Source organism: Boleophthalmus pectinirostris, unplaced genomic scaffold (assembly GCF_026225935.1).
Source record: "Boleophthalmus pectinirostris isolate CB_2022bp ecotype Guang Dong unplaced genomic scaffold, ASM2622593v1 HiC_scaffold_19, whole genome shotgun sequence".
NCBI lineage: Eukaryota > Metazoa > Chordata > Actinopteri > Gobiiformes > Gobiidae > Boleophthalmus > Boleophthalmus pectinirostris.
In genome coordinates, this window is record NW_026571140.1 from 43,588,977 (window position 1) to 43,604,419 (window position 15,443).

The 15,443-nt window shown below is 38.2% G+C and overlaps 1 protein-coding gene across 1 annotated transcript in view; it reads right to left on the reverse strand.

Moving 5' to 3' along the window:
• The window catches only part of e2f8 (E2F transcription factor 8), a 31,526-nt gene extending 20,348 nt beyond the window's left edge, over nucleotides 1-11,178 (reverse strand). The window contains exons 1-6 of the mRNA XM_055154881.1: nucleotides 10,941-11,178; nucleotides 5,651-5,860; nucleotides 5,328-5,481; nucleotides 3,426-3,791; nucleotides 547-708; nucleotides 289-426 (exon numbers count right to left, since the gene is read on the reverse strand). Coding sequence (XP_055010856.1) covers nucleotides 289-426; nucleotides 547-708; nucleotides 3,426-3,791; nucleotides 5,328-5,481; nucleotides 5,651-5,812 — 982 coding nt within the window. The 5' untranslated portion in view covers nucleotides 5,813-5,860; nucleotides 10,941-11,178. The remainder of the gene's footprint in view (nucleotides 1-288; nucleotides 427-546; nucleotides 709-3,425; nucleotides 3,792-5,327; nucleotides 5,482-5,650; nucleotides 5,861-10,940) is intronic.
• Nucleotides 11,179-15,443: the final 4,265 nt, after the last annotated feature.

The following is a 15,443-nucleotide window of genomic DNA, read 5'->3' on the forward strand; positions in this document are numbered from 1 at the left end:
TCTCTTTCCTTAAAAAAATCCTCTATACAACCTTTAAATAATAGAATATGAAAAGAATAAAATGTGAAGTGCTTCCCCACACTCCAACACCAGGAAAAAATTTATTGAAAAGGATTTAATTTTTTGGCCGTATCACCGAGTCCTACTGCTAAAATGACAAACCACCTTCAGAATGAAAAAAAACTAAAGCCTCCACTGAATTCTTGGTTAATGTAACTTCTGATGAGAATGAGATTTCTGTCGTCATCATCTAAATATAAAAACCCAGAATGTGTTGTTGCTCTTCACCTTTGACCTGTTGGAACTCCTCTGGCCCCACCCACTCAAACGCAGGTTTCCTCCCGCGCTCCTCCGTCACGTGGACCTTCTCGATCAGGTTCAGACTCCGCAGCACGTTAGCGATGTCGTACAAACGCCGAACTTTAGCTGAAATAAACAAACAAAACAAATTAAAAAAAAAAAACACATTTAAACAGAGCAGAGGAGACGGTCAGAGCACGAGCATCTGAACTTTAAATAAATCCAAGAATCCCATTTTGCTCTCACTTTTGAACTTGTTCTTGTCCTGGGCCTCTCCGTGGTCTTCTCCGATCAGGATCTGAGCCGCCACGTCCAGACTGACCACACGGGGGCGCGCCACCAGGAACAGCATCACGAACTTCTGACTCATGACGCGCAGAGACTTGTCCTTCCGACTGTTCACCGACGCTGAGCAAACACAGAGGATCATGGGATATTAGAGTCAGACTGTTCTGTCCCCGTAGAGAAAAGTGTCCTCTGCATTTGACCCGTCCTTTAGTGTCTCGGAGGTGAACCACAGCAGCTTTTAGGCTGATTTATATGGAAGCCTATTTCTGCCAGTAAATAAAAAATAAAAGCCTCACAGAAAGTCATAATTACGAGTTTAAAAGTCATAATTATGAGTTTAAAAGCCATAATTACGAGTTTAAAAGTCATAATTATGAGTTTAAAAGCCATAATTTGAGTTTAAAAGCCATAATTATGAGTTTAAAAGTCATAATTACGAGTTTAAAAGTCATAATTAAGTTTAAAAGTCATAATTATGAGTTTAAAAGCCATAATTACGAGTTTAAAAGCCATAATTACGAGTTTAAAAGTCATAATTACGAGTTTAAAAGCCATAATTACGAGTTTAAAAGCCATAATTATGAGTTTAAAAGCCATAATTACGAGTTTAAAAGCCATAATTACGAGTTTAAAAGTCATAATTACGAGTTTAAAAGCCATAATTACGAGTTTAAAAGCCATAATTACGAGTTTAAAAGTCATAATTATGAGTTTAAAAGCCATAATTACGAGTTTAAAAGTCATAATTACGAGTTTAAAAGCCATAATTACGAGTTTAAAAGCCATAATTATGAGTTTTAAAGTTGACTCTGAATCTGCCCTTGTCATGGAAGCACACGGTCATTTTCCTGGTCATTTTCTCCAGGTGTTCAGGTCGTCTCCACATCGCTCCTTTAACTTGTGAATGTTGTAAAAAGACAAGAAAGAGAGAAAGATCCACACAAATCCCACATTACACAAAGAGTCCATCTCTGCTCCTCCGTCCATGGAGCTGGTTTCATCTAAACGGGAGAATGAAGAACCTTTGTCTCTGTGGTGGACCTGGTCTTTTGGCCCTGGTCGGGAATTGCTGAGTTTTGCAGGACATTTGGCACAGGATACTTCGAGTTACTCAGTGATGAAAATATGGGCAAATAGCAAATAATTTAGATACAGTGTGAAGTGAATTAGTAAAACTACACAACACATTTTTTACTTGTAGTGAATTCATACACGGCTTCTCCAGGAAAATGGTCGCACCTGCCCACGAGTTGGCATGAAGAGAGCAGGTTCAGAGTCAACTTCGAAAACTCGTAATAATGACTTTTAAACTCATAATTATGGCTTTTAAACTGGTAATTATGGCTTTTAAACTGGTAATTATGGCTTTTAAACTGGTAATTATGGCTTTTAAACTGGTAATTATGGCTTTTAAACTCGTAATTATGGCTTTTAAACTCGTAATTATGGCTTTTAAACTCATAATTATGACTTTCTGTGAGACTTTTATTTTTAATTTACTGACGGAAATGGGCTTCCATAGATATGTGAAAATATAACAAATATATATATATTTTTTACTTTTAACCCAAGACTAAGACTAAAAATCAGAACAAACTTATATACAATAAACTTCAAATGTTGTTTTGGTCAAATCTATCTGTAGTTTAGTCTGATTATTGATGTGGGATTTCTCAAAATAATGTTTGTCCCACAGTCACCAACCTCGGCGTCGCCTTAGACAGTGATTTTAAATTTGACAAACAGATCCATTTTAAAATCTTTTTTTTAAATTATGATTTGCGGCTTTTATCCAAATTGAAACCTTTTTTTATCTGACCAGCCCCCAACTCTGGAACACCCTGCCCCCCCACGTCCCAACAGCCCCACAGAGGAGAGGTTTTACTCTCTGGGTTTTAACACCGCGTGAGTTTGTGTCTCTGTCTCTGTGTCTTTTATTTATTTTTAATTTATTATATTGGTTTTATTTATTTATTCAGTGCTATTCTGTGGTTTTGCTCTTATTTTATTTTGCTGGTTTAATTGTTTCAAGACTAGTGTGATTAAATCTGAGCGTTTATTTGATCATTATATTATTATTGTTGATATTACTTTGTATTTTTGCAGCATTTTGGAAACTGTTTATGAAATGTGCTATATAAATAAAGTGGATTGGATTGGTCCTGGTATAGTCGTGGTTCATCTTGCTCTCATGGTTTAGTCGTTGGCCAGACCAGGTTTTGTTTTTGTCCAGTCTTGGTCTCTCTGCTGGTTCAGTCTTGGTCAGGTCTCAGTCTAGTCCCAGTCAAGTCCTGGTTCAGTCCCATCTTCAGTCTTCAATCCAACTTTATTTGTAGAGCACATTTTATAAAAATGAAAAAGACATTTTCCAAAGCGCTTCACATAACGATGCAAAACATTTTACTTAAAAAAATAAAAAAATTCTGCAGAATTATGTTTCAACCTTAAAGGAAACTAATAGATAAATAAATAAAATAATAAAATCAATACATAAAAGCAGTACTAAAAAAAAAAATAAATAAAATAGATAAAAACAATAAATAAATAAAAACAATAAATAAAAAAATAAATAAAATAGATAAAAACAATAAATAAAAAAACATAAAATAAAATAGATAAAAACAATACATAAAAAAATAAATAACACTGATAAAAACTATAAATAATTAAATAAAATAGATTAAAAAAAAAATAGATAAAAACAATAAATAAAAAACATAAAATAAAATAAATAAATAAAAAAAATAAAATAAATAAAACTATAAATAAATAAAGTAGATAAAAACAATAAACAAATAAATAAGTCTTGTTTTATCTTATCTTAAAACCAGCCTCACCTGCTTTAAACTCGACCCCCGGCAGCTCCACGAAGCACAGCTCTTTGCTCTGCTGCTGCTGCCCGCCCTTCGTCCCTCCGTCCTGGGCCGAGTCTCCCCTCTGCTGCCCCCTCTTCTCCTGGTTCTCCCGGTTCTCCCGGTTCTCTTTATCCTCGGCTCCTCCCTCGTCGTCCTCGTGGCTCTTCTGTCTGATCTGCTGCATCTGGAGCCTGTAGCCCTGCTCCTCGCCCGCCCGCCGCAGCACGAACAGCGTCTGTGCCAGCTTGGAGCGCCCGTGCCAGCTGTAGCGGTTCTTGGCCGAGCGGCTCACCATGTGAAGGCTCTCCAGGACGTTCATGATGTCGTAGATCCGCCGCCGCTCCACGTCTGACGAACACAGGAGAACATTTTAAACAGAACATTATTTTTTGGTGATAAGGCGATGTTTTTATTAAATATTTGTGCATTGGATGTGGAATAACACGAGTGTCTGGTGCTTCTCTAGACGCTCAGAGTTTCATTCTTTCATGCATTTTTCATTCACTCGTCTCCTCAGTGACTGATCTGTGCCTTCAGCTTCCAAAAACAAAAACCACAGGGACATTGGCCGAGTGAGTTCAGTCAGTGTCCAAATACACAAAACAACAACACAACTACTGTATTTTTTAGACTATAAGTTGCCCTTTTTTTCACGGTTTGGGTGTTTCCCGTGACTTATACTCAGGTATGACTTGTATATTTAAAGATATAATGTCACTTGGCTCTACTGCACATGTCTCCTGCAGAAAGAGCCTCTGTCCTGTCTGGATCATGTCAGTGTCTTGGAGGATTTCAGCAGATTTCAGACTCTCAAGGGGCGGGGATAGGTGTGTGGATCAGGTGTGAGCGGATGTGTGGCTACTGAAATTTGAGAGGTTTCTTCTCGTCATTTCCGCACTCACTCTTGAAGATGTATCCCCCTCACTAATGTTCATTTAGCATCAGAACTTATTTTATCACACGGAGATAAAGCGGCAAATAAGCCGAAAACGGAAATTGAGCAGCAGAAAGAAAGTCTGGAGTGAGAGAGAAACTTGTGAGGGGCTGGAGAAAAGTGGAGGAAACTCAAACTGCAAGAAAAAAAAAACGTCATCGTGGGTTAAAAGACTGATTAAACTGAGTTGACAGAGTTGGTCAGAAGTGACATCGAGGACGAAGAATTGAATGGATTTAGAGATTTGGAGTGAGATGGAGAGTTTGGTAAACTTGTTCTGTTCTTTATGTTATATTTATCTGAAGAACTGTTCAAATGTGACATTAACTGTTAACTGTCTGTTGTTCTCTTCTATTGGTTTTACTACAACTTCACTTTACACAGGAAATGCGACTTATATGTTTTTTCTTCTTCATTATGCATTTTTTGGCGATTTAACACTAAGAATCAGAAATACAAATTTATATACAATAAACTTCAAATGTTGGTTTGGTAATATCAAGCTCCAGTTTAGTCTGATCATTGATGTGGGATGCCTCAAAACTAATGTTTGTCCCACAGTCACCAACCTCAGCGTCGCCTTAGACAGTGATTTTAATTTGACAAACAGATCAATGGTGTTTTAAAATCAAGTCTTTATCATTTGTGGCTTTTATCCAAAGTCAAACCTCTTTGATTTCTGATTTTATAAAATAAATTTCCCTCCATAAATGTGACTTATAGACTGGGTAGTTTTCCTGTTTCAGTTGTGGTGTTGAGATAATAAGATGGATGAACACAGCTGGAGAATGACACAAATGAATCATGACTCCTGTTTGACCTGAGAGGGACACACTCTTCCACTGTCTGAACACCGTGTCAGTAGTACAGTGTATTTATAAAGTCGTACACAGAGTGTATTTATATAGAAATGTGACTATTATAAGTCCGTGTGTCAGAGCAGGACTCACTGAGCTCTGAGGCCACGTCGTCCAGGCTGATGTCGTGATCTTTTTCTGGATCTGGATAATCTGGAAATCTTTCCAGAAACTTCTGACAGAGGAGCCCCAGACTTTTGTCCTTTCTGCTGGTCATCCTCTCCCCCTCCTCCACCTCCTCTGCATCCTGAAAACAAACACAAAAGTCAATATGAGAAACACACCAGCAGGTAAGACAAAAGAAAACTGAAAGATGCTCCAGGTCTGACAAAATGTAGAGAATCTGACACTAATCGATATCAAAACCAGCACTGAATCTAAATTCTCATTTATCGCAGAGTAAAGTCCCCGCGTACCTGTCTGCAGCTCCCCTCGGCCTCCTCTAGGGTGCGCTCCTTCTCGCGGTTGCGTATCTCGGGGCTGGCGGCGCTGATCAGGATCTTCAGGTTGGACGTGGGGGTCCAGGGGTCGACGCAGTGACCCTCGACCCCTTTCTTGGGAGTGGTCAGCGGACCCATGGTGTAAACTCACGGCTGTTCAACCCACGGGACTAACAAGGCGACATCCTGGAAAAAACAAAACAGAAAATAAGGAACAACATTCAGTTCACAGGTCAAACTTTAAACCTGCTCAGGAGCTTTAAGGTTCGAGAAAAGAGTCATCTGAGAATCCCAGGCATTTCAGAACATGTTTGTAAAAGTCTTGTGAAAAAAGTTTTGTGATGTATAAAACATAAAATTAATAAAATAAACTTTGAACATGAAATAAAGCAGAAAAACATAAATGTGTCCAAAATAAACTATATCAATATAACAATATCCACATCTCACGGCACAATATTTATTGAGATATTTTGTGCTTTTTCCTCTTAAAATGCCTTGACAAAACTTAATCCAAAGACTTTAAAGTGTTAGAATTGTTATTTCTTCTTGTATCTGCACTGAAATGGAGCAAAGGATCATGGTCTATGTAGTTCCCTCTGGTCTTTTTTTTAGCTAATAATGTAATTCGATATATTGTCCACGATATTACTGTGAAAACTTTGACGATACGATATCACCATATTTCGGTTATTTTTACATCCCTATAAACAATATATCCAGCTGTTCTACAATCTATTTAAAAATAGAATAAATATACTTATTTATATCAAAAATATCCCAAAATAAACTGTGTTAAGTCATTTCAGCTCAGTTATATGAGTCTGGAGATCATTTGACACACACATCAAAATCGCGATCAAAACTGAATTAAAACTGAATGACACAGACACACGTCCATTTTACTCGGCAAAACAGTGAAAATGTCAAATGTGTCACATAAACCAGTTTCCTCCCACAAAACAGAAGCTCTGTAACAAAATAATTTAGTAAAATGTACCAAAAAAATACTCTTGGTGATATATCGATACAGCAGCCTGCGATATCGATACTGTGTCATCACATTAAACGATACGATACATCGATATGTAGCCAGACTAGAGATAAAGCGTTACTCAAACAAAACACAACTCCAGGTCTGTTTTTGAGGAGGTAAAAAAAACATTTTAACATGTCTTAAAGCTCAACAAGAGTCAATTCTGTGTAATATTGGAGCTTTAATCTAATTTTGGTCTGATTGGTTTGATTGTAAAGTGAGACTCTTCAGATCTTAAACAAAACCAGACGGACCAAGTGAATCTGTGTAACGTTCGTTCTTTCGTTTTTCAATATAAAACCAAAAATAAGAAAATGAAAAAACAACAGTTTTCTTCATTATTTGTCTCCAAAACCAAAATGAAAAAAACAGATAATGATTTGTTTTTTTTTCAGTTTTCGATTTTGTGTTTAAATGAAAAATGGAAAAAACAGATAACGGACGTTTCCCGTTTACGTGACTTCAGTGACTGTGATGTTGGACTGAACCAGGACTGTTCCAGGTCCGGGACCAGGACCAGAGTGGACCTCGAGCTTTGACTCCGAGCCTCAGCTTCGAGCTCCTGCCCTGAGTTCTGAGCCTCTGGTCTGGTCCTGGTCTGGTCCCGGCCTGGTTTCGGCCTGGTCTCAGTCTTGGTCTCAGTCTCGGTCTCAGTCTGGTCCAGGTCTTGATCTGGTTCCAGTCTGGTCCCGGACCTGGTTCAGTCCTGGTTCAGTCCGGCATCGCAGTCATGAAAGTCACGTAAACGGGAAACGGTCGTTATCTGTTTTTTCCATTTTTCATTTAAACACAAAATCGAAAACTGAAAAAACAAATCATTATCTGTTTTTTCATTTTGGTTTTGGAGACAAATAATGAAGAAAACAGTTGTTTCTTCATTTTCTTATTTTTGGTTTTATATTGAAAAACAAAAGGACGAATGACACATGGATTCAAGTGCACTGCCCCTCCTCCTCCTCCTCCTCCTCCTCCTCCTCCCCCCCCCCCTCTCTCTCTCTCTCTCTCACAACAGAGAAACTGACCACACCCCGGGGTCAGAGGTCAGAGGTCAGACACTGGGGGGGACAGTTCACTTTCAACACCGTCAGACCCTTTCATGTGCAGACGGAGCCTTCGCCGAACACAAAACAAGAAAATTACGTAATGAAACTGAAACGCCGGGGGCCACATCACGTCAGTCCAATCGTATTTAAAGCTGCATTGCGTAACTTTTCTGGTGGTGGATCCCTCAAACGCTTTTCTAGATGGAGATGTTATTTTTGCTTTTTTTGTCTGGAATTTTTTTCACATTACGGCAATAAACCTTTCGATCTTAAACCAGACCAAGTTACAGGTCAAGGTGTTTTTGACCAAATAAAAACACTTGTGATTGAATAAATGTAAATTAGATTAAAGTCACACTGTGGAACATTCTAGGCCAGGGGTGGGCAAACTTTTTGACTCGTGGGCCACAAAGGGTTCTAAAAAAAATATCCCATGTTATTGAAATGTCCCATAATTGAAAAATTATTACAAATCATCACAACAAAATATCTGTTTCAAATCCCACAGTATTTACGATTTATTGAAATGACTTTTGACTTTTAAAAACACTGAAAATGATCATTATTATTATTATTCAGGTTCAGTGGGCCGGATTAAAAAGATTAAAGGGCCGCATATGGTCCCCGGGCCGTAGTTTGCCCACCCACAACCAAAAAGTCACACAATTTACCTTCAGTTAAATTAAATATTGTTTAAATGTATATTTCTGTTGTAATTTCACTAATAGAAAAGTTTAGGTTCAACATTCAACAAAGGTGCACTGTGTAATCGGGATGTAACGATATCCAAATCTCACCGTACGATATCATCACGATATCGATCTCACCGTATGATATTTATTGTGATATTTTGAAGAAGGGGCTGATATAATTGTAGATAGGACATTTTTTTTACTTTTAAAACACCTTGACAAGAATTTGGTGGGAATTATTTCCGTCATAATCCCAAGAATTCAAGTAAAAAATATATTTCTTCATGTTGTCTGCGCTGAAATGCATCATGGGAAATGTAGTTTCTGATGTTTATAAGCTGTTGCTACTATAAAAAATGCATTTAAGCAAAAAAAACTTGTGATTCGATAAATTTTGACGCCCCATGATATTATTGTGAGACTTTTGACAAAACAATATCACGATATTTTAATAGTGTGCCTTGAATATTCCAGTGTATGGTATTAAAACAAATTACATCCATTCATTTTTAAGGTTTGTTTAAGCGTGTTAGATAAGTTTAATATCACCATGGAAACTCAAGAACATCTTCATGGTAGCAGAAAAGTTACACAGTGCACCTTTAAGAGTATGATGTCGCATTTTAGAACCTGAAAACCTCCAAAATACACATTAAAAACACTTTAGGAGGTCCAAAAACGTTTTCTAAAACTAGTAAAATAAAACAAATACTGGACACACCATGAGAATGTTATAAAAATTTGAACTATGATCAAAAAAAGGCAGGCAATTTAAAGCTCCACTGTGTAACTTTTTGTTGTAGAGAGCCCAACAGTTACTCGTTTCCTCCAATATTCCAAAATACAGCATTAAACTTTTCAGTCTCCACACAAACAAGCAGGAGGACAATTTACAGGTGAGATCTGCGAAGAGGCGACCCCCGCTCACAATAAGAACGCGTGTTTTTAAAGGTATTTTTGAGCAATAAAAACACCCACAATTGAAAAAAATGCATCTTATATAACTTTAATACAATATTGTGGAACATTACAGGCAAAGTAGTAGCATCTCCATGGTTACGCAATGCAATTCATCAAGTTACGCAACGCACCTTTAAGTAATGCCTTATAATTTAACGTGTTTTTGACTAATATAACAAAAACTGATTATTATTAATACAAAATGTGATTGTCGAAATTTCAATTCAACTAAACAATTAAAGTTATTAGTAAACACTCAAAATATTTAATACCAGAACTAAAACTCGCCAAACTAAGCTTTAATGTGTTAAAAAATTAAACTTAAGTATTGTTAATAATGTAAATTAATTATTATTTAACCGTTGTCGTGTGGTAACTTTACTTTTACGAGACAATTTATAAACACAAACTTGCTGTGATTAAAAAAAAAAAAAAAAAAAAGCAAACAAAAATTAATTAATATTTTGCTAAATTAAATATAATAAAATAAAATATAGAAATTACATATTTATTTTCGTAATAATCTAATAAAACACACTGTTATTACCGAGACTAATCTTGGCGGTAATAGACGTAAACTCCGTCGAATCAGCGCGCTCAACTGTCTACGTAATCCCGCCTATATTCGCCTTTTCGGCCAATCAGAGCTCAACACAGCTATTAGTCCCGCCTATTTGCGCGACGCGCGGCCAATCAGCGCGCGTTCTGAGCTGGCGCCCCGGAAGCAAGATCGGAGTCCCGCGCTGGTAAACACTTTTGAAATCCTTGGCGCGGAACTACCTCAAGAAATCAATATTTATCGAATTTAAAGCACGAAAACTCATCCGAAAAGCGAAATATATAGATAAATACTGCGGTAACATGCATGCAAGATTGTCTCGAGTTAGTTACAAAGCTTAATGACAACTTAAAGACTGAAAATGGCTGGAAATATAACGTTTTTAAGCGCTTTAAGCTGTGTTTAGGTTGGACTTTGGCCAAAATCATCACCGTGACAACTGAAATAAACTTTTAAACATCACCGAAGTTTAATCTAAACACTATTCATTAGGACCTTTATCTGAGAAACACTAAAATATCCACAAAAACATCTGAATAATTAAGGATTAGTCACAGTAACGACTCGTAATTGACTTATGTAATGTATAAACTCCACAATAAACACATTTTAACGTAAAAACGACAATTTGGACATAGAAATAGGGCTAAATAAAACTATAACAAAACTATAAACTTGTAAAAGCAGGTTTAAAAATCTTAAATGTCTGAAATCTTAAAATCCAGCTCATGTTTTGCTCAAAATAACCACAGATAAACAAAAAAACCAGCTTCTGAACACTGCAGATTGTTTCTATCCGTAAAAGTCACTACGTTTTTACAAATAAATCTGAAATAAAGCTCACAAACATTGAGATAATTGTAGAAGCGTGATTAGAGCTGGAAGCCAACCCCTAAACATGTGATATAAAGTAAGATTAAACGCAGATTTTGACGATTTATCACAGAAATGTTGTAATAACAGCAGTTAATCTTACCCCAATGCGTAATCACAACGTTATCCGCCTTGAAACGTGATAAAACACGTATTTCCACGTGAAAAAAATCCCTGTAAAACGCGTTTCAGTGCGTCCAAAGTCCTCAGATCCTCGTGTTCCAGAGTAAAGCGGGTTTAAAGTGGTTAAAATCCTCCAACTGTCTGAGTAACTCGTGTTATAATCGTGGATTCCCGCGTTGGACACCGGCACAAGTTTGTGTAGTGGTAAAAGTTTGGCGGAATTCATTCATTTGTGCAGCGGCTACGGAGCAAAGGAGGGGCCCGGGGCCGAGGGGAGGGTCCGGGGCAGAGGAGGGGCCCCGGGCCGAGGGGAGGCTCCGGAGTAGAGGGGGGAGGAACCAGGGATCTGAGGACATTTTTTTTCCACTTTTCATTTCATTTCATTTTTATTTTTTTTTTATATTTTAATTGTGTTTTTATTCTTTTATTTTAAATTAAATTTGTTATTCATTTTTATTTTATTTTGTAATTTTAAATATTTTCATTTATTTAGTTATGTATTTTTTAAATTATTCTTTATATTTTTATTTAATTTTTATTCATTTTATTTTATTTTTAAATTTAAAAATTATTTTTAATTTATTTTAATTTTATTTAATATTTTTAATTGTTTATATATTATTAATTATTTATTATATTATATTATTATTTATTATTTATTTATTTATTTATTTATTTATTTATTTGCTGTTTTGTTTGGTTTTTTCATATTTTAGACCAGAGGCGGGGACTTGCAAGTCTTGACTTGGCCTGGAGTCAGACTTGAGTCACTATTTTTAGGACTTTAGACTTGACTTTATAAAATAGACTCAGACTTGGGACTCGGCTCGGACTTGAGGCCTGTGACTTGAGAAGACTTGATGCTTCTCCTAAAAAAATATATATATTTTTAGGAAATACTTTTGTCTTTTCAGCTGATAAATGTGGTGCTGAATTTTACAGGAACCAGTTGGAACATGTTGCTCTCACTTCTGTTTGGTACTTTGGATGAAACTGAAGTACTGTGATACTCAAAAGTACTACAGTCAGAGGCGGGGCCAAGTTGCCGTTTTCCAAGTCTCAAGTAAGTCTGAAGTCTTTGACCTCAAGTCCGAATCAAGTCCCAAGTCAAATAAAGGCAAGTCCAAGTCAAGTCTCGAGTCACTGGCCCATAAGTCCAAGTCAAGTCAAAGTCAAGTCTCGAGTCACTGGCCCATAAGTCCAAGTCAAGTCCAAGTCGTCTGCTTTGAGCTTCAAGTCATTTCAAGTCTTTAAACCAAAGCACAAATTACATCTTAGATTTTTTCAGTCTATATGAAATTTAAACTAAATTGTACTTAAAAAGTCATGGTATATTTATATGCGATTATTTATATAAGAGTTGTAGAAATGCAGTTTTTTCCTTTTTACAATGTTTTGACAAGATCTTAGTTTGAATCATTACGATCAGAATAGAAAGAATTGTGACCGCGCTCACAGTCACTATGTCTGTTTTTCTTGGTGTTTTTGAGCTTTAAAACCACCTGTGATTGAATAAATGTAAAATGTAAAGCTGTTTAAAGTCACACTGCGGAACATTCCAGACAAACAATAACATCTCATGACAGCGAACCATCTCCGGAAAGGTGCCAAGACTTTTAAAAGTTGAAAAAAGTCGTAGATTTTCGTAGAATCGCGTCGGCTTGGTCGTTTTAATTAAATGCAGTTGTAGTGACCGCATTTGTCCAGCAGAGGGAGACGGAGCGCTGTGGACGGAGCCCCACGCGCGTCTTGATTGATGAGCACGAGGAGCAGCAGCGTCGTGGCGCGTTCAGGGACCACGTGCGTCAGAGAATGTTCCGTATTGTGACGTTTAGTCGTACGTAACGGCTCCTCGGTCCCGTTTAACGTCTGAGGTTCAGAACGATTCACAAAATATTAAAATATAGAAATTAAAGTTTTAAAATAAACAGGATTTGAGAGGTTTGATTTGTGTCAGATGCCCTCCCGTCCTCCTGTTTTTATGTAGAGATAAACTGAAAGTAAATTGGGTTTAATCCTAGTTCAGTCCTGGTTCAGATCTGGTGTAGTCCTGGTTTAGTCATGGTTGAGTCCTAGTTTAGTCCTGGTTTAGTCCTGGTTCAGTCTTTGGTGTAGTCCTCGTTTAGTCCTCGTTGAGTCCTTGTTTAGTCCTGTTTCAGTCCTGGTTTAGTCCCGGTTTAGACCTGGTTTAGTCCCGCTTTAGTCCTCGTTTAGTCCTGGTTCAGTCCAGGTTTAGTCCCTGGTTTAGTCCTTGTTTAGTTCTGGTTTAGGCCTGGTTCAGTCCTGGTTTAGTCCTGGTTTAGTCTTGGTCTAGTTCTGGTTTAATCCTGGTTTAGTTTTGGTTTAGTCCTGGTTCAAATCTGGTGGTTTAGTCCTCTTTTAGTCCTGGTTTATTCCTGGTTCAGTCTCTGGTTCAGTCCTGGTTTAGTCCTGGTTTAATCCTGGGTTAGTCCTGGTTTAGTCCTGGTTTAATCCTGGTCTAGTCCTGGTCTAGTCCTGGTCTAGTCTTGGTTTATTCCTGGTTTAGACCTGGTTCAGTCCTGGTTTAGTCTTGGTCTAGTCCTGGTTTAATCCTGGTTTAGTTTTGGTTTAGTCCTGGTTTAGTCCTCTTTTAGTCCTGGTTTAGTCCTGGTTCACTCCTGGTTTAGTCCTGGTTTAATTCTGGTTTAGTCCTGGTTTAGACCTGGTTTAGACCTGGTTTAGACCTGGTTTAGTTCTGGTTCACTCCTGGTTTAGTCCTGGTTCAGTCCTGGTTTAGTCCTGGTTTAATCCTGGTTTAGTCCTTGTTCAGTCCTGGTTTAGTCCTGGTTTAGTCCTGGTTTAATCCTGGTCTAGTCCTGGTTTAGTTCTGGTTTTTCCCGGGGTCCGTGAGTGCGTCTCGGTGCTGAGTCTGAGGTGCACGAGACAAGCACGTACAGAGCGCGAGGAGGCAGACGGGGACGTAAGAGCGCGAGGAGCCTGGGGAGGTGAGTCTGCGATTCTGACCCGGTTTAGACCCGGTTTAGACCTGGTTTAAACCCGGTTTAGACCCGGTTTAGACCTGGTTTAGACCTTGTTTAGACCAGGTTTATTTCTGCTTTAGCCCTTGATGATTCTAGTCCTGATTTAGTCCAGTTTAGTCCTGGTTTAGTCCTGGTTTAGTCCCGTGTTTTGACAGATTCAACGGGACTAAACCTGTTTTTACTTCACCGTGTTTTATCGGGATTAAATCGCGATTTTCGGTGAATTTGGACCTGAGGTTTCGGTGATTTGACGGGACACAGAACGAGACACGGACCCGAAAAGATGCTGAGTCCCGAAGGCAACGAGTTCGTTCTAAAACCGGGACTAAACCAGGACTAAACCAGGACTGAACCAGGACTGAACCAGGACTAAACCAGGACTAAACCAGGACTAACTCTGGGATCGTTCTGTCCCAAACGAGTCTCCCAAGTCTCAGTGAACGTGATAAAATTACGTCGTGTTTTTGGAAAATAAATAAACAAACTGGAAGAGTGCGAACCAAAGAGAACTAAACCAGGACTAAACCAGGACTAAACCAGGACTAAACCAGGACTAAACCAGGACTAAACCAGGACTAAACCAGGACTAAACCAGGTCTAAACCAGGACTAAACCAGGACTAAACAGGTCTAAACCAGACTAAACCAGAGACTAAACCAGGACTAAACCAGGTCTAAACCAGGACTAAACCAGGACTAAACCAGGACTAAACCAGGACTAAAACCAGGACTAAACCAGGACTAAACCAGGACTAAACCAGAGACTAAACCAGGACTAAACCAGGACTAAAACCAGGACTAAACCAGGAACTAAACCAGGACTAAACCAGACTAAACCAGGACTAAACCAGGACTAAACCAGGACTAAACCAGGTCTAAACCAGGACTAAACCAGGACTAAACCAGGACTAAACCAGGTCTAAACCAGGGACTAAACCAGGACTAAACCAGAGACTAAACCAGGACTAAACCAGGACTAAACCAGGACTAAACCAGAGACTAAACCAGGACTAAACCAGGACTAAACCAGAGACTAAACCAGGACTAAAACCAGAACTAAACTAAGACTAAACAGGACTAAACCAGGACTAAACCAGGACTAAAAGGACCAGGACTAAACCAGAACCTAAACCAGGGCTAAATAAACCAAGGACTAAACCAGGACTAAACCAGGTCTAAACCAGGACTAAACCAGAACTAAACCAGAGACTGAATCAGGTCTAAACCAGGACTAAACCAGAGACTGAAATCAGGACTAAACCAGAACTAAACTAAGACTAAACAAGGACTAAACCAGGACTAAACCAGGACTAAGGAAGGTACTAAACCAGAACCGAACCAGGGCTAAATAAACAGTCAAAGGTCTAACCAGGTCTAAACCAGGACTAAACCAGAGACTAAACCAGGACTAAACCAGGACTAAACCAGGACTAAACCAGGACTAAACCAGGACTAAACCAGGTCTAAACCAGGTCTAAACCA